At 43.3% G+C, this 13,605-nt stretch overlaps 2 protein-coding genes across 10 annotated transcripts in view; both read left to right on the forward strand.

The window, feature by feature from the left end:
- nav3 (neuron navigator 3) overlaps positions 1 to 5,276 on the forward strand; it is a 399,859-nt gene extending 394,583 nt beyond the window's left edge. For all 8 annotated transcript variants that reach the window (XM_019265607.2, XM_027275946.1, XM_019265602.2 and 5 more), the window contains one exon: positions 1,536 to 5,276. In XM_019265607.2, the coding sequence (XP_019121152.1) occupies positions 1,536 to 1,655 (120 nt within the window). In that variant the 3' untranslated portion in view covers positions 1,656 to 5,276. The remainder of the gene's footprint in view (positions 1 to 1,535) is intronic.
- A 2,276-nt stretch (positions 5,277 to 7,552) lies between these two features.
- On the forward strand, positions 7,553 to 12,056 carry LOC104922659 (zinc finger protein 2 homolog). 2 transcript variants are annotated; one of them, XM_019265590.2, is made up of 7 exons: positions 7,553 to 7,755; positions 8,441 to 8,643; positions 8,783 to 8,875; positions 8,997 to 9,092; positions 9,189 to 9,299; positions 9,564 to 9,687; positions 10,496 to 12,056. In XM_019265590.2, the coding sequence occupies exons 1-7, from the start codon at positions 7,716 to 7,718 to the stop codon at positions 11,977 to 11,979; spliced, it is 2,151 nt and encodes a 716-aa protein (XP_019121135.1). In that variant the 5' UTR covers positions 7,553 to 7,715; the 3' UTR covers positions 11,980 to 12,056. The 2 variants fall into 2 exon arrangements, with proteins under 2 accessions (XP_019121135.1, XP_019121136.1); XM_019265591.2 differs by lacking the exon at positions 7,553 to 7,755 and adding an exon at positions 8,066 to 8,156.
- The last annotated feature ends 1,549 nt before the right edge of the window (positions 12,057 to 13,605 follow it).

Genomic DNA, 13,605 nt, shown 5'->3' on the forward strand with positions numbered 1-13,605 from the left:
ATAGAAACCCTGGATGAGTGTTACCTTGACTTCTCCAAGAAAAAGTACAAAAAATAGATAAACTAGTAAAGCAGAGCTAGGTGGTCTTGGCTCCTGAACACCCAGTACACACACACACACACACACACACACTATTCAGGGATGAGAGAGAGAGTTAATTTCTATTTGGTGGGTTATTGCAGCCCAAGAGGAATTAAGGGGTAGTCATCCAAAAACAACTGGCTTAATTTAGCCAGTTAGAAAAGTGTGTGTGTGTGTGTGTGTGTGTGTGTGTGTGTGTGTGTGTCCATCCAGGCGAGACCACTTTGCTCCACGCAGGTGTGCCTCTCCTCATTTTAGGAACACTTGAAGCAGTGCACCAGATGCAGCAGCACCTCTGCATTATTTAGACCATTAGCTCTGTAGCAGGGATGAGAGGTTCTGCAGTTTTACTGTGGTGATTTAGCGCAAGCTTTTAAAAGAGCTTCTCACCGCACGTGAAGTATAAAGACAAAGTCTGCAAGTCATTACACTCTGAGGTTCATAATAGGTGCTTTAAGTATGCTGCCTGATCACAAGGTGTTTTTTCACTGATGCTAACAGGGAGAGATGTCAGAGCGAGAGCTACGAGAAGTTATTCACCAGAAAAGACAAATTACAGCAAAGAGTACAAACATTATGCTCAAGTATTGTTTTGTATTTAAAGGTATATCTTTCACTGTTTTGCTGAAAATATTCAATTATGCTGCATCAAATGATCTATTTTACATGACTGCCTAAATGCCATTAAACCTGGATGGCTGATGATTACAGTTTAATGCAGATAAAAAGGACTGGTCCGGTCCCTAAGGTGCTCTTCTCTTCATCCTTAGAAATTCACTTTGTGTCACTTTTTGATCAGACGCTGACGCTTGTCACACTTTGATTCATTCCTGTTTTTCCAGTCCACAATTACTTTGATCACTTTGGAGCTCTGCGTGATCAGGCATCACGCAGAGGCTGACACCTGTTGTGAAGTAGAACAAACACTTTCTCTCTTTTTGTCAACATTGTTGAGGATGCAGTCGCTTTATTGCCTTAATAGTCAGAACCGACTCTGGGTCAGTTGATCTGTGTGCGAGCATAAAAAGTTGTGGCCGTGCAGAAAACGCAACTAAATGTGTAGTGTGAGTTAACACAGCATACAGGCTGTGTGCTCCTCTCCTGCAGCCTTATATCAGCAGTAGTCTCTGAGGGGTTCTGGTCAGGGTTTGTTGGTGTTCTCTGCTCCAGGCTTAAATGTAAAGATCTGTGGACACCTTTAAACCTTGCCCGTGTTCATTTTGAATCATTTTATGTCTATTTCATTGATTCCTTTAATATTTTATCTTTTTTGATGAAGACCTGAGGTATCTTACATCAAACTTTATACACTTACTCATGTCCCCACAACCACAAACTTAACTAACCAGAGGAGGATACCAAAACTCTGTCCAATCAACAAGCTGCTTTGAGTCATGTGACTTTCTGCACATGCATGATCTCATGTTAATAAGATGTTTCGTCTGTGTTTTCAGATGAACATGCTGCTACGGCTGCAGGAGGCAGCTAACTACTCCAGCACTCAGAGCTGCGACAGCGACAGCACCAGTCACCATGACGACCAGCTGGACTCCTCACTGGAGTCGGCCCTATGAGACCGAGAGCTGCGCCGGGAGACAGCGAACCCTCGGAACGCCCAGGAGCCTTTGAAGCTCTGCCGCTAGCAGACACCCCGATAGTGCACAGATGTTCTGTATGAAAAGTTTTATTATCCAAAATGGTATACCCACCATATGAAAGAAAAGGCCTATTTTTACACAACAATGGTGCAATATGAAATCAGATTATTGTATGTTTGAGAGCAGTAGCCGACTTGGTCCTCAGTGGTCATAATGATAAACAATCATCCAAGTTGGGCCCGTTCTATTTTAAACACATTGAATAGTCAGCTCATTTTTAATGGCTGTATAACATTTTAGAGTATAACTTTTCATATATGTGTAGACGGGGCGTGTCTGATAAAAGGCAGCACTTCCTCTGAAGATGACTTTTTAAGTAAGGAGTAAATCAGATCTGTGGCCGTGACGAGCCACAGATGACTCCGTTATTTGAACTTTAGGAGTCACAAGTGTCCGAAAAAAAAGAGAGAAAGCCAACAGATGTGACAAAACTGGATTTTTCTTTTATTTTTGAAATCCCAGATATATCTTCAGATGTTTACAATGGGTGGCAAGGTTCTATTGTTTAAGTCTTTCCTTGTTTACAGAGGTGCTTCACACACAGACACACACACACAAACACTCATACAAATGCACTTAAACACAGGCAGTAGGAGGTACACTGTCCTTTTTAATCAGAGGCTTAAATTGGTTCAAGCCCACATGTGACCAACAATCCAGCCTGCCAAAGTGTCCTTGAGCAAGGCACTCTTTACACCACCTTGGGACCCTGAGCTCTGACCCCACCTACTGATGGAGTAAGAGAATGATATTGTAGTGTTTTCAGGTGATGTAACGCCCTCTGGTGGTCACAGTGGAGGCTTGCAGCTTTTAGAAAACAGATTTTCATTACGCACAAATCAGATTCATCAGATGGATTTTGTGCTGCAGTAATTTCTGACAGAGTCAACAACCAACTGTCTCCTCTCAACTTATTTTAGAAGCTAAAGGACACTTGTTGGGCGTCTTTGCCTTTTCTCAATATACAGACAACTCTGCAGCTCCATGATGACTCCAGACATGGTTGATTTGAGTCATTTGTAAAGCCTCTACAGCTCAACTACGACCACAAAAATGACATCCTCATAACACACGCTTACGGCTCACAGCCATCCTGCACCTGCCTGTCATCAGTTGAGCCCCATGGTGCTGGTCTCCTGCCCTGAGCCCCCTCAGTGTCAGGCACTGCCAAGCCGCTCCTCGCTGCCCTGCATGCCAGCAACAAGCACAACGAAAGCGCATTGTCTGTGTGTCATCCAGCCACATCGCTACTGTGAAGAAGATATGGACAAGAGTGCCAACGTTTCCTTTTGAGTTACTGCCAAATGTGCACACACACACACACACACACAACCATACATATACAGAGACTTTACACCACAATGCACAGCTGACCATGGTGGCAAACCTAGATTAAGTTGTTCTTAGCCTTCTGCACTCTACAGCCTCTTGTCACTCCTTAGTTGAAACGCACCATGAGAGCAGCAGGCAGCGCCCCCTGTGGGTCATCACAGAACAACTTGAGTTGACCGTTCACTAAACCTCTGCTGAACAGCAATTGTCTAATCAGTGAACAATCAGCATGGCACGTCTGACAGGTCTTTGGATTTCTCCACACTCCACAAACTCAGCAACAGTTAGGGGTCAAGGATTAGTTAACGGTCAACTGAATTCTTGTGACATTTGCGTTAACCTGCATGAAGAAGTCAGCAGGTGAGGAAAGTTCAAAAAGTATGTGTTCAATCAATCAGCAAAATATCAGTAATATTGAATTGAATGATGCAAGCCGACATTTGATAGTCTTGTTGAGCATCTGCACCTGTGTGGGATCCGTGAGGTACCAAAAAAAAAAGAAAGAATCCAAAGTACTTTAAAATTCAAGTGAACTCCAACAGCTCAAGAGCTGAATAAGGGAACAATGATACTGGTGCTTTTCTCACTGCCTTAAATGTGCAAAAGTTTGGGAGGCATCCCGTACTCCCATTGGCTATAGTGAGAAGAAGAGATGTTGACGGTGGATGATGATAATGATGATGATATTTGCTTCCTGCTACGTCAAAGAAGCTGCTTGTAGTCGGAAGAACAGCCTCTTTTTGTTTCGTTTTTTTTTTTTTTGTCCCTCTTCCTCCAAACCACCCGTCCTTGTTTCTGACAGTAAAGTCTAAAAAGAGTTGATGCTGTATTTAAATTTCAAACTGACCAATATTGTAAAAACATTGAAAAAATATAAGGGGTGGGGTCTTTTTTAGTTGTCATTTTTCGCCCAGTTGAGCTGGGCTCACTTGAACTGACAGGAGCACAACCAAACTGTTTTGGGTTTTCTAGCCTGACGAGCATGTTTTGAAGCTTTTTAAAGGGGGATGCATTGAGAAGAGACCTTTATCGTTATGTATGCGTGTATTGGACGGAAGCCATTTTGAATTTTGATTGTCCTCTCTTTGTTTAAACGAGTGGGTTGGTTTTGCACACTTTGAGGTGGGGGTGGGTTGTAAATACTTAAGTCTTGCACAGTGAATCAAAGATGCATTCTGCCCTGTTGATGTTACAATATGCTTAACCCGCTGAGTAAATTATTGTACTTTGAAAACAGAGAGAAAAAAAAGGAAATGCAAAAACTCAACACGCTGTCAGAAACAGGTGTGTGTCTTGTGGTGATTGGATGTTTTGCCTATGCAGGAGGCATACGGTGTACAGTAAGAAGTTTTTTTAACTCACTAAAATCACAGAGAAAAAAAAGATAGGCACTTTTCCGGTATCCCCCCATCCTGCCATATTATTCTCTGGATCTTCTCCGTCTGTAGGAATGCCTGTTGTTCCTTAGAAGCTTTTCCTCTCTGGACATTTTAACCCAAGCTTACCGCCACGTTAGGCTTGTCAGCTGTCCGAGGCACCGAAGCTGACCTGACACCGTACTGTATACATTTACCAACAACCAACAGGTGCTACTGGTCAGTCAGAGTCCTTCAGCGACCAAGAAGTCATGTTGTCACAACCTCAGGACAATCCTATCCTCTACAATCCTACCTGTGTTCAGCTTCACAGGTGTCTCTGCAGCCAAGCCTCTGATGGTTCGCACAATATGTCTGGCCAGCATGGCCGGCCTTGTGTCTGCAAGGGTGTTAAATTGCATGACAAGGGGTTAGTTACTATGGTAACAGGTTGCTCCTTACTTACGGTTACACCCATGTATCAAACCTGAGCATAGATCTCTGACAATTCACCCTCTCAGCTACTCTACACTCCTGCTATAGGCCATTAGTTCCCGAGCTCGCAGAACGTTGACACCGTTAACAGTGTACACCATAGTCTTGATGATCAACTGGTAATTTTTCCCACTTAACACTTTGCAGTTACATCTCAGTTGAAAACCATAGCATTTACTCTGGTTTGAGAGAAAGTTTTCTTCTTTTTGGGTGAAACATTTGTCCTTAAATGTTTTATATTTTGTACATTTGTATGTAACATATCATGTAAATAGACAGAGACAGTGATTTAACTCATCTGGAGGATTTTGTAGTCTTTGTAAAGCCCTAATAAATGGTATTTGGTGTCACACGAGCAAACTACCTGTGGAGGTTTTGTCTTTGTCCAACTCTATATGTGTGTGTGTATTTTTCTGGACAGTTTATAAAGGTGTAAAGTAGCCAAAAAAAAGTACTCTTACTTTATAATAACAAGTACTCTAGAAGTAAAGGTATCCATAAAAATAACAACTCGAACAGGAGTATCTATTGAAACATAAACTACTTGACAAACTCATCAGTTAATTACTTAGCAATATGACATAAACTACATTTATGATAGCACTAAATGACATGAAGTGATGTAAGACAGGGCAACATCATGACGCGAGGTCAAATACTGGTAGTCCTGAAGGTCACGTGCTTTTGGTGACATCTAGTGTTTACAATAAAAAATGGTAACAGTTATGTATTGTTACAGAATGTAATGGATTGAAGTTCTAATTGAATATAAAGTGTTGATAAAACAAAGTCCGAATAATATGGCAGTAATTCCACCTTTCAAAATATATCAACATTATAGAAGGCTTGCGCCGGATGTGTTTTATTTTGAAGGCCAACTTGACGCGTTGTATGCTCGCGCATGCGCAGCAGCAGCAGCAGCTGGTGAAGATGGGAGCCGGAGCGCCGGAGTCTGCAGAAGACATGAAGAAGTTTAAAGCTGAAGGAGAGCCGCTGTCTCTGCCGCAGCACTCCTACTGGTTTGACTTCTGGGCCTTCCTGGCGTTTGACATCGTGTTTTTCCTCGTCATGTATTTCATAGTGCCGTAAAACAAACAAACAGAACAGGTACGTGCGAGACGTGTGGAAGTTTCCAGCTAACGATGTGTAACTGAGAGGGCGGCTACGGAAGTGGCTAACCTAGTGAGCTAACTAAAACAACATCAGATGATGGGACGATAATTAAAGTTACGCTTTTAACTAATTAGCCCCTCCTCGTGTTTTTAATAAATGTATATTTAATTGAAATGAAGCTCAGCCTCCAGCTGCTGTTTCCCTGTATGTGTGGCTGCCTGTTGAAATATTGAACTGTTATGGTAACGTTAGATTCATTCATTTATTTGCATATTTTTATCCGTCAGCCCACTAATAATTTAATCATCTAGTTAATCATTTCAGATGTGATTCAGTTTGTCCCTGTCTTCATGATCTGTCTTTAATGTGATCACTGTGTTAAAGGTCTGTCCCTGGACTCTGGAGCCTGGAGACATGGAGTGCTCGTCCTGTCCTGTCCTGTCCTGTCCTGCTGTCAGGAACACTAACCAGCTTTGACTGAACTTGAGGCCACATTATTGGATATGACATCTTAAGTTTGAACTGCTTGGACTCTGGACTGCACATTGTCCTCGTGTGATGTCCACAGAGCTCCTTCCCTCTGCGGCCTTTGGCCGGCTGCTGTGGGCTGTCTTTCTTCATGGAGGGATTCATGTTGCAGTGGAGAAGAGATGAAGTGTTTCAGTTGAAAAGTGGCAATGGTTGCATTGGGACTTGTGAAATGTACCTACATTAAAGTCACTAAGACGCTATTTTAAGTGTTAAATGTTACTGGGTCGAGCAGACCTGCTCAATGTTTTTAATTCCGTAATCACTTTTAACAAATCTAAGTTTTACAGTACTATATCTGTTCGTGGTCTTTATGAAGTTTGATGTGTCAGATTTGCTTTTTATCCTGCTCAAAAGTGATGAGTCACATCTGGAAATGTTTGTTCTGAAAAGTCATCTGATCGTACCACGACACACCATGAATTATGATGTGATGAGGAGAATCATTCCAACACACTAAAGCCTTCAAAGTTTGCACATGGGAAATACTGCAAATAAAGTTTTGCCTACCTGAGAACCAGATGATTCTTATTATTTCAAACTTGATGAAGTGCAATTAAGACGGTGTCAACAGTACAATGAAAATGTGTGACAAGAACAACTCAGCTCAGCATGGAAGATAAAGACATGGTATCAAATAATCAGTATAATGATGTAAACACTATGTATAAATGTAAATATATGTGCACTATACAAACTAATATGTTAATATTAGGCTTGTGTGTGTTAACGTATTATATAAACATGATATACTACACCACAAATATGAAAATGAAACATTTCTGTAAGACGACAATCTTTAATACATTTCAATTGAACGTGTCAAGATGCATAAATTATTTCGTTTCATTTCCTGTGAATTCATTTTAAAATAAAACAAAACAATTTTTTTTTTTTTTTTTTTTTTACTTTTACCAACAAATGCTGAGTCATCTTTGCATTCTGCGTGCAGCTGAATACAAACTATACAACAAGTACTGTTGTACAGTTACAGCTGATTCTTGCTGAGCAGATGCTGTTTATATTTATATCATTTAGAACCTTTATTTTGAAAGATCAGCCACACGTGTTTCCGCTCGGAAAGGAGCTAACAACACATAGCTTCCAGCCTTATTTCTTTTAAGTGTCTTTTTCAAACTTCACACGTCCTATCATGGAGATGACCGGCAGACCGTGTCAGGTGGAAAACACAGGTCCGTCTGACGACAGCTAACGGCTAACAGGCTTGCTGTCTTGTGTGTTGTCGTTACTGTAGCTCGTAGCTCCAGCTAACAGCAGGGATTATAGCTCAGTGTAAACACAGCAAACACTGAATTAAGGCAGCGTTCACTGTCTGTGTGAACATGAGAGCATCGCTGCTGAGGTGAAAGGATTAAATCTGCTGTGTGGTTAGCAGAAGCTGGAAAGCAGACTCCTTTAAGCTACTTCCCCTGCTAGTTGTGTTCAGCAGCTAACTAAGCTAAATCACCTTAATGATTAAACGTGTTGTTGGTTCATGACGTGTGTGTGTGTGTGTGTGTGTGTGTGTGTGTGTGTGTGAGGCATTTCCTGGTGCAGCACCATGTGTCTGACCTGTGCAGTGTGACACAGTGAGGTACAGTGTTAGTTAACTAAACACATATCCTCAGTTGTAAATAAAATGCATCAAATCTCATATTTCAGTGTTTATGAATCATGTCTTTAGTTTGAGCTTTTCAATACAACAGCAGCTTTGAGCTTAAATTTACATTGAGCTGAGATGTGAACCTCAACAGTCACATCAGACCCTGTGCATGTCAAGTCATCGTTCATTTTCCTTGCACACGGTTTCTTCCACTTATTTGCGTTTTGCTGTGTCACTGTTCCACTGGCATGCCACTTGTTTGTTTGTTTGTGCAGATATATTCCTGCCACTGTCATCGCTGAGGCTGCTGATCCCTCCTCTGCGGCTGCTCTCTGCAGCCATGTGGCAGGTGGCTCAGCAGAGAGAGGTTCTCGATTATGAGAAGCTTGATGAGTTCGTGACGTTGGTGACGGCGACAGTGCCAGACCTGCTTAGTCCGAAGCAACGAGGCAAGCTGCTCCTTCGACTGAGAGCCAAAGTGAGTGAGCGGGTTCGACACGGGAGCAAGTTACAGAAATCCAAATGATTGTAGAAGAATGTCACATCACATGGATACAGAGAAGTCAGAGTCTTGCTGAAGGGACTACTCTCTCTTCTTTCTACGTCTTTGTCTTCAGATTATTCTTGAGTTGTGCAGAAATGAGGAAACAGCCAACATTCTGTGTATACAGCCTCACCTGGAACGGATCCGCCCACCAGGATACACAGGAGTGAGTGTTTTCACAATGATGTGACAGCTCGTCAGGTGGCCTGTCTGTTGTATTTACTGGTCAGATGATATGCTTGTATGGGTTGGAAATGGTCCCAAGTAACGGTGATGGTGTCTTTCAGAGTGGAGATGCAGAGGTGGATGCAGAGGAGGCCATTTTTGTGGCGCTCATTCAAACTCTGCTGAAGGAGCCAGCAGAGAGGGAGCATTTCTACCAGGCAAGGCAGCTTCATTCTAAAGCGAGTCTTATCGTGCGCTGCATCCTGTCACTGTTGGAGTATAGAGTAACAATCTGCTACCTTTGTTCTCCACAGGAGGTTTTTCCAACAGAATACGGCCTCAGCTACGACACAGACATGCAGCTCCTCGTGTGGGAGTTTCTCTCTAAACTGGAAAAACTCCTTCCAGTACCAGACCTGAGTCAGGTAAGGAAATGATATCACATTACAGTAGGTGCTGCTTGAAACATGTTCAGGAAAGTGTTGATGGACTAAGAAGTGAACAGTACAACTTAAATGATCTCAGCTGAAAGCTCTTTTTGCTTTTTCTGCCTTTTTGTGTGTAAATGTAATTAACTAGGTTAGATTTCTAAAGTAAGTAAGAAGGATGATATGTTATGTGTCACATTTCACCCTGAACTGATTGTATGATCACTGTGGATCATGTTCTTGCTGACTGTCCATAAACAGACAGTTTCATGGCTGACCTCTGCCCCCTCTGTACTGAGGGACTACTTGGAAGCGCTCTCCAGTCCTGAGGACCTGACGTCTCTCCTGCAGCACCACAAATGCCTTGAGCACCTTGGAACACAAGGTAAAAACAGATTCATCTGCCATGTCTTAAAGCTTTTCCTCTCATCCACTTTAATCCAGGCCTGCTGTGTTTGACCAGTGTAAAGAGCTGGAAACCATTCACAAACATTCTACTGGGTAAATATGAAGTAGCAGGAGGCACATGAGTATCTTTTGTTTGTCCTACAGCAGCAGTGGTTCGTGGGTTCATGTCATTTGATCTGCCTGGAGGAGACTGGATCATAAAAAGACTTTGTTTGTTTATATATGGTGCATGAAGTGTGAAGTATCAGAAGAAGCAGGTCTAGGTGATAAATAACTGTAAAAGTATCAACGGAGAAATGCATTTAAAGGTCCAGTTTGAGATTTAGTATCTAGATATTAGTATCTATTGGCAGGAATGGAATACAATATTCATGTATGTATGTACGTATGTATCAAGTATGTTTCCATTAGTATATGCTCAGCTGAAAATAAGACTTGTGTCTTAAAATGAGCCTTCTATGTCTACAATCAAAGAGGGTCCTCTTCTATGGAGTCCACCATGTTTGACCACCATTTTTATACAGTAGCCCAGAACAGACAAACCGAACATCTAGATCTAGATATGGACTTTTACCCAAGTTTCTCTTACATGCTTGGTAGGAGAGGGTGAGACGTGGGAGAGTATTCATTTGGTTGCAATCTGCAACTTCACCGCTAAGACCTGAACCCACAGCCCCATCCAGGTGTCTGAACCTGGCAGTGTTGCAGATGAAAGACGGTTAAATACGGCTGGCCGTACTTAAGGGAAACAAAACAGCTACTTATGTTTTCTGTGTTTTGCATAGGTACCACCGTGGAGATGTCCACCCAGGTCTTTGCCTGCTCAGAGTGTCCATTCTTCCACATGCAGGAGTCCTACCTGCTGCAGCACATTGAGCAAAGTCACCCTGAGCAGTATAGCAAACTCCAGAGGGCCGCAGAGAAAGCTGAAGCCCCCAAGAAGAAGGTCAAGCGTCCTGAGTTCCCAAAGCCTTTCCCCATCCATGACAGACCCAACCCCTACATGTGCCAGGAGTGTGGCAAAACATTCACACGTGCCTCAGACGTGACGCGACACCAACGGACGCACACGGGTGAGCGCCCGTACACCTGTGAGGAATGCAAGAAGGGCTTCAAGAACTCCTGGGATCTGACCAGACATCAGCGCATCCACACCGGGGAACGACCATTCCTCTGCTCCCAGTGTGGCAAACGCTTCACGCAGATGGGGCTGCTCAAGCTGCATTTCGAACGAACTGCCTGCGGCCAGACTTGCAACCCTCCCCTCGACTTGGCGACAGAGGTCGTAGAAGTGGAAGAGACGACGGACAAAGGGGACGGTCAATACAAATGCCAGAAATGTGGCGAGAGCTTCGGTAGCATCCTGGAGAGGATGAGGCACAGGCAGAGGCACGTGGTGAGGCGTCAGTACAAATGCTCCCAGTGCGAGAAGATCTACAGTCGAGCGTCGGACCTCAAGAGGCACCAGATGAAACACACTGGTGAGCGGCCGTTTGCGTGCGAGTGTGGGAAAAGCTTCACGCACGTGTGGCTTCTGAACAAGCATCAGCAGATCCACACCAGGGAGCGTCCCTACCCTTGCACGGAGTGCGGGAAGAGCTTCACGCAACTCCAGATCCTTAACAGGCACCTGCTGACCCACAACGGCCAGCGGCCTTTTCAGTGCTCCTACTGCGAGAAGAGCTTCACCCAGCTCGCCAGCCTCACGCGCCACGAACGAATCCACACAGGCGAGAGGCCGTACGTCTGCACCACCTGCGAGAAGACGTTCCTCACGCACGGAGAGCTAGTGAGGCATCAGCGCAGCCACAGTAACTTTAGGCCGTTCAGCTGCTCACAGTGCCCCAAGAGCTTTAAGACCAAGCGAGCGCAGAGTGAGCACCTCAACACGCACACAGGAGAGCGGCCATTTGCGTGCACCTACTGCGGGAAGAGGTTCGCCAAGTCCACCTCGCTCGTCCGGCATAACCTGACTCACACAGGGGAACGGCCCCACCAGTGCTCCCAGTGCGGGAAGACCTTCCTCACCTCTGGTGAGCTCCTCCTCCATATACGGATCCACACGGGAGAAAGGCCTTATCCCTGCTCCTACTGTGAGAGGAGGTTCAGGTGCTCCTCCGACCTCAACATGCACGTCAGAACACACACCGGGGAGAAGCCACACAGCTGCCTGCTCTGCAAGAAGAGCTTCTCCACGTCTACGAGGCTGAAGAGGCACACGCGCACACACATGGAGAAGGGTATCGTAGTGGAATCATTTAGTCTCTGAGCTGATAGCTGATGATGTATTTATTAGATGATGATTGCTGCTTTGTCTTAATAGAATAAAAAAATCTTTTTAATCAGTTCAGTAGCTGCATTGTTATTTTTTATTGCTGTGACACTCTTTTTGGTGATAATGCAGGGAGGAAGAGGTTGGTGATGGTGCATATAAAATAATCCAGAAATTAGATTTTAGATTATTAAAGGAATACTGAAGATCAATCTGTGCTTAAAATGTTTGAAATAAAACAATAGGATAAAGGACACAGAGGGAAGATAACATTTAGGGGCATGGTAAGGACATTTCAAAAGGTAAATGATCAAAGAGCAAAGAGAGGAGGTGGAGAACCTGGAGGACGGTGGAAGGATAGTAGAGTGTGGGAAAAGTGATAAAGCCAAGCAAAGTCAAAGAGCAGGACAGAGCAGGGAAGAAAGGACAATGGGAGCTGCAGAGAGAAACGGGACCAGAAAAGAGGCCAAACTGTCCACAGAGGAACCAAAGAAAATGAAGATTCGTGTAAGTGATGAGAGCAGAGAAGCCGACGCAGAGAGCAAAGCCTCTGGTCTGGAGAAGGAGGACATTAACGAGGTGAAGGGAAACGAGGAGAGCGAAACACAAATGATCAGAAACAAAGCTGTGAAGAGGTGGGCGAACAAAATGCAGAAGAGGGATGGTGGAGAAGACACACAGGCCAAAGATTTTAAAGATGGTACCACTGAGCAACCTGTGGCACTGATGGAGGACTGCTTAAATATCCAAGGTGGGTTTTCCTTACATTATTTATTTCTGTGATGATTCACAACTCATTCAGTCATCTGTGTAGTGCAGGAAAACATATCATGTTCATATTAAAACAGCAGAATACAGACTAATTACAGGTTGGTTCGGCGCAATACGATATTATTTTTATCATTATATTACAGTGTTCCTTAAAAAAAAAAACAATACCTGTTTCTTTATAATAATGCAGACTTTTAAAGTCAGTCATCCAGATAGCTCACTATTACAATGTGGTTATCACGTGGGTTATCATAAGCAGTGGCGCCGTATAAGGGGGTAAAAATTACAAGTTACAATTCCAAGGGCCCATGACTGACAGGGGCCCCAAACAATATTGTTGACATATGTGCAGCTAAGTTCAAAAATCTGCTGTTTTCATTGTCATTGTTTTGAGAGGATGATGTTAATTTATTATGATTGAAAATCTTTTAAATTCGTTTACTTTCCTTTTTTTAAATCGCTTATTAATGTTAAGAGAATTTTCCATTTTGAAATTTTACAATAAAAATACATTGATACTGTAAAAAAAATGGCCTTTATCACATCTTTATGGTGGCTTTTAATCTCGCATCAAATAGTGAACTGCACTGTATACTGTATGCAAACTTGCATGTACAAATCACCAGCTGTAAATATTGTGCTAGTACTAGTATTGAACTACAAGACGCAAAACAGTTGCAAGCCTTTGCCCTCAGAGTTATGTAAAGCTTTTGATGGGATAGTTAGGTCCTAGAGATGTGGCGACAACAGCTGCGCAGAGGGGGTCCAATTAGATTTTTTTTTTTTTTTTTTTTTGTCATGGGGCCTAAAATTCCTGGCGGCGCTCCTGATCATAAGGGTTACTCTAAAAAA

This window comes from Larimichthys crocea, unplaced genomic scaffold, assembly GCF_000972845.2.
Source record: "Larimichthys crocea isolate SSNF unplaced genomic scaffold, L_crocea_2.0 scaffold268, whole genome shotgun sequence".
NCBI lineage: Eukaryota > Metazoa > Chordata > Actinopteri > Sciaenidae > Larimichthys > Larimichthys crocea.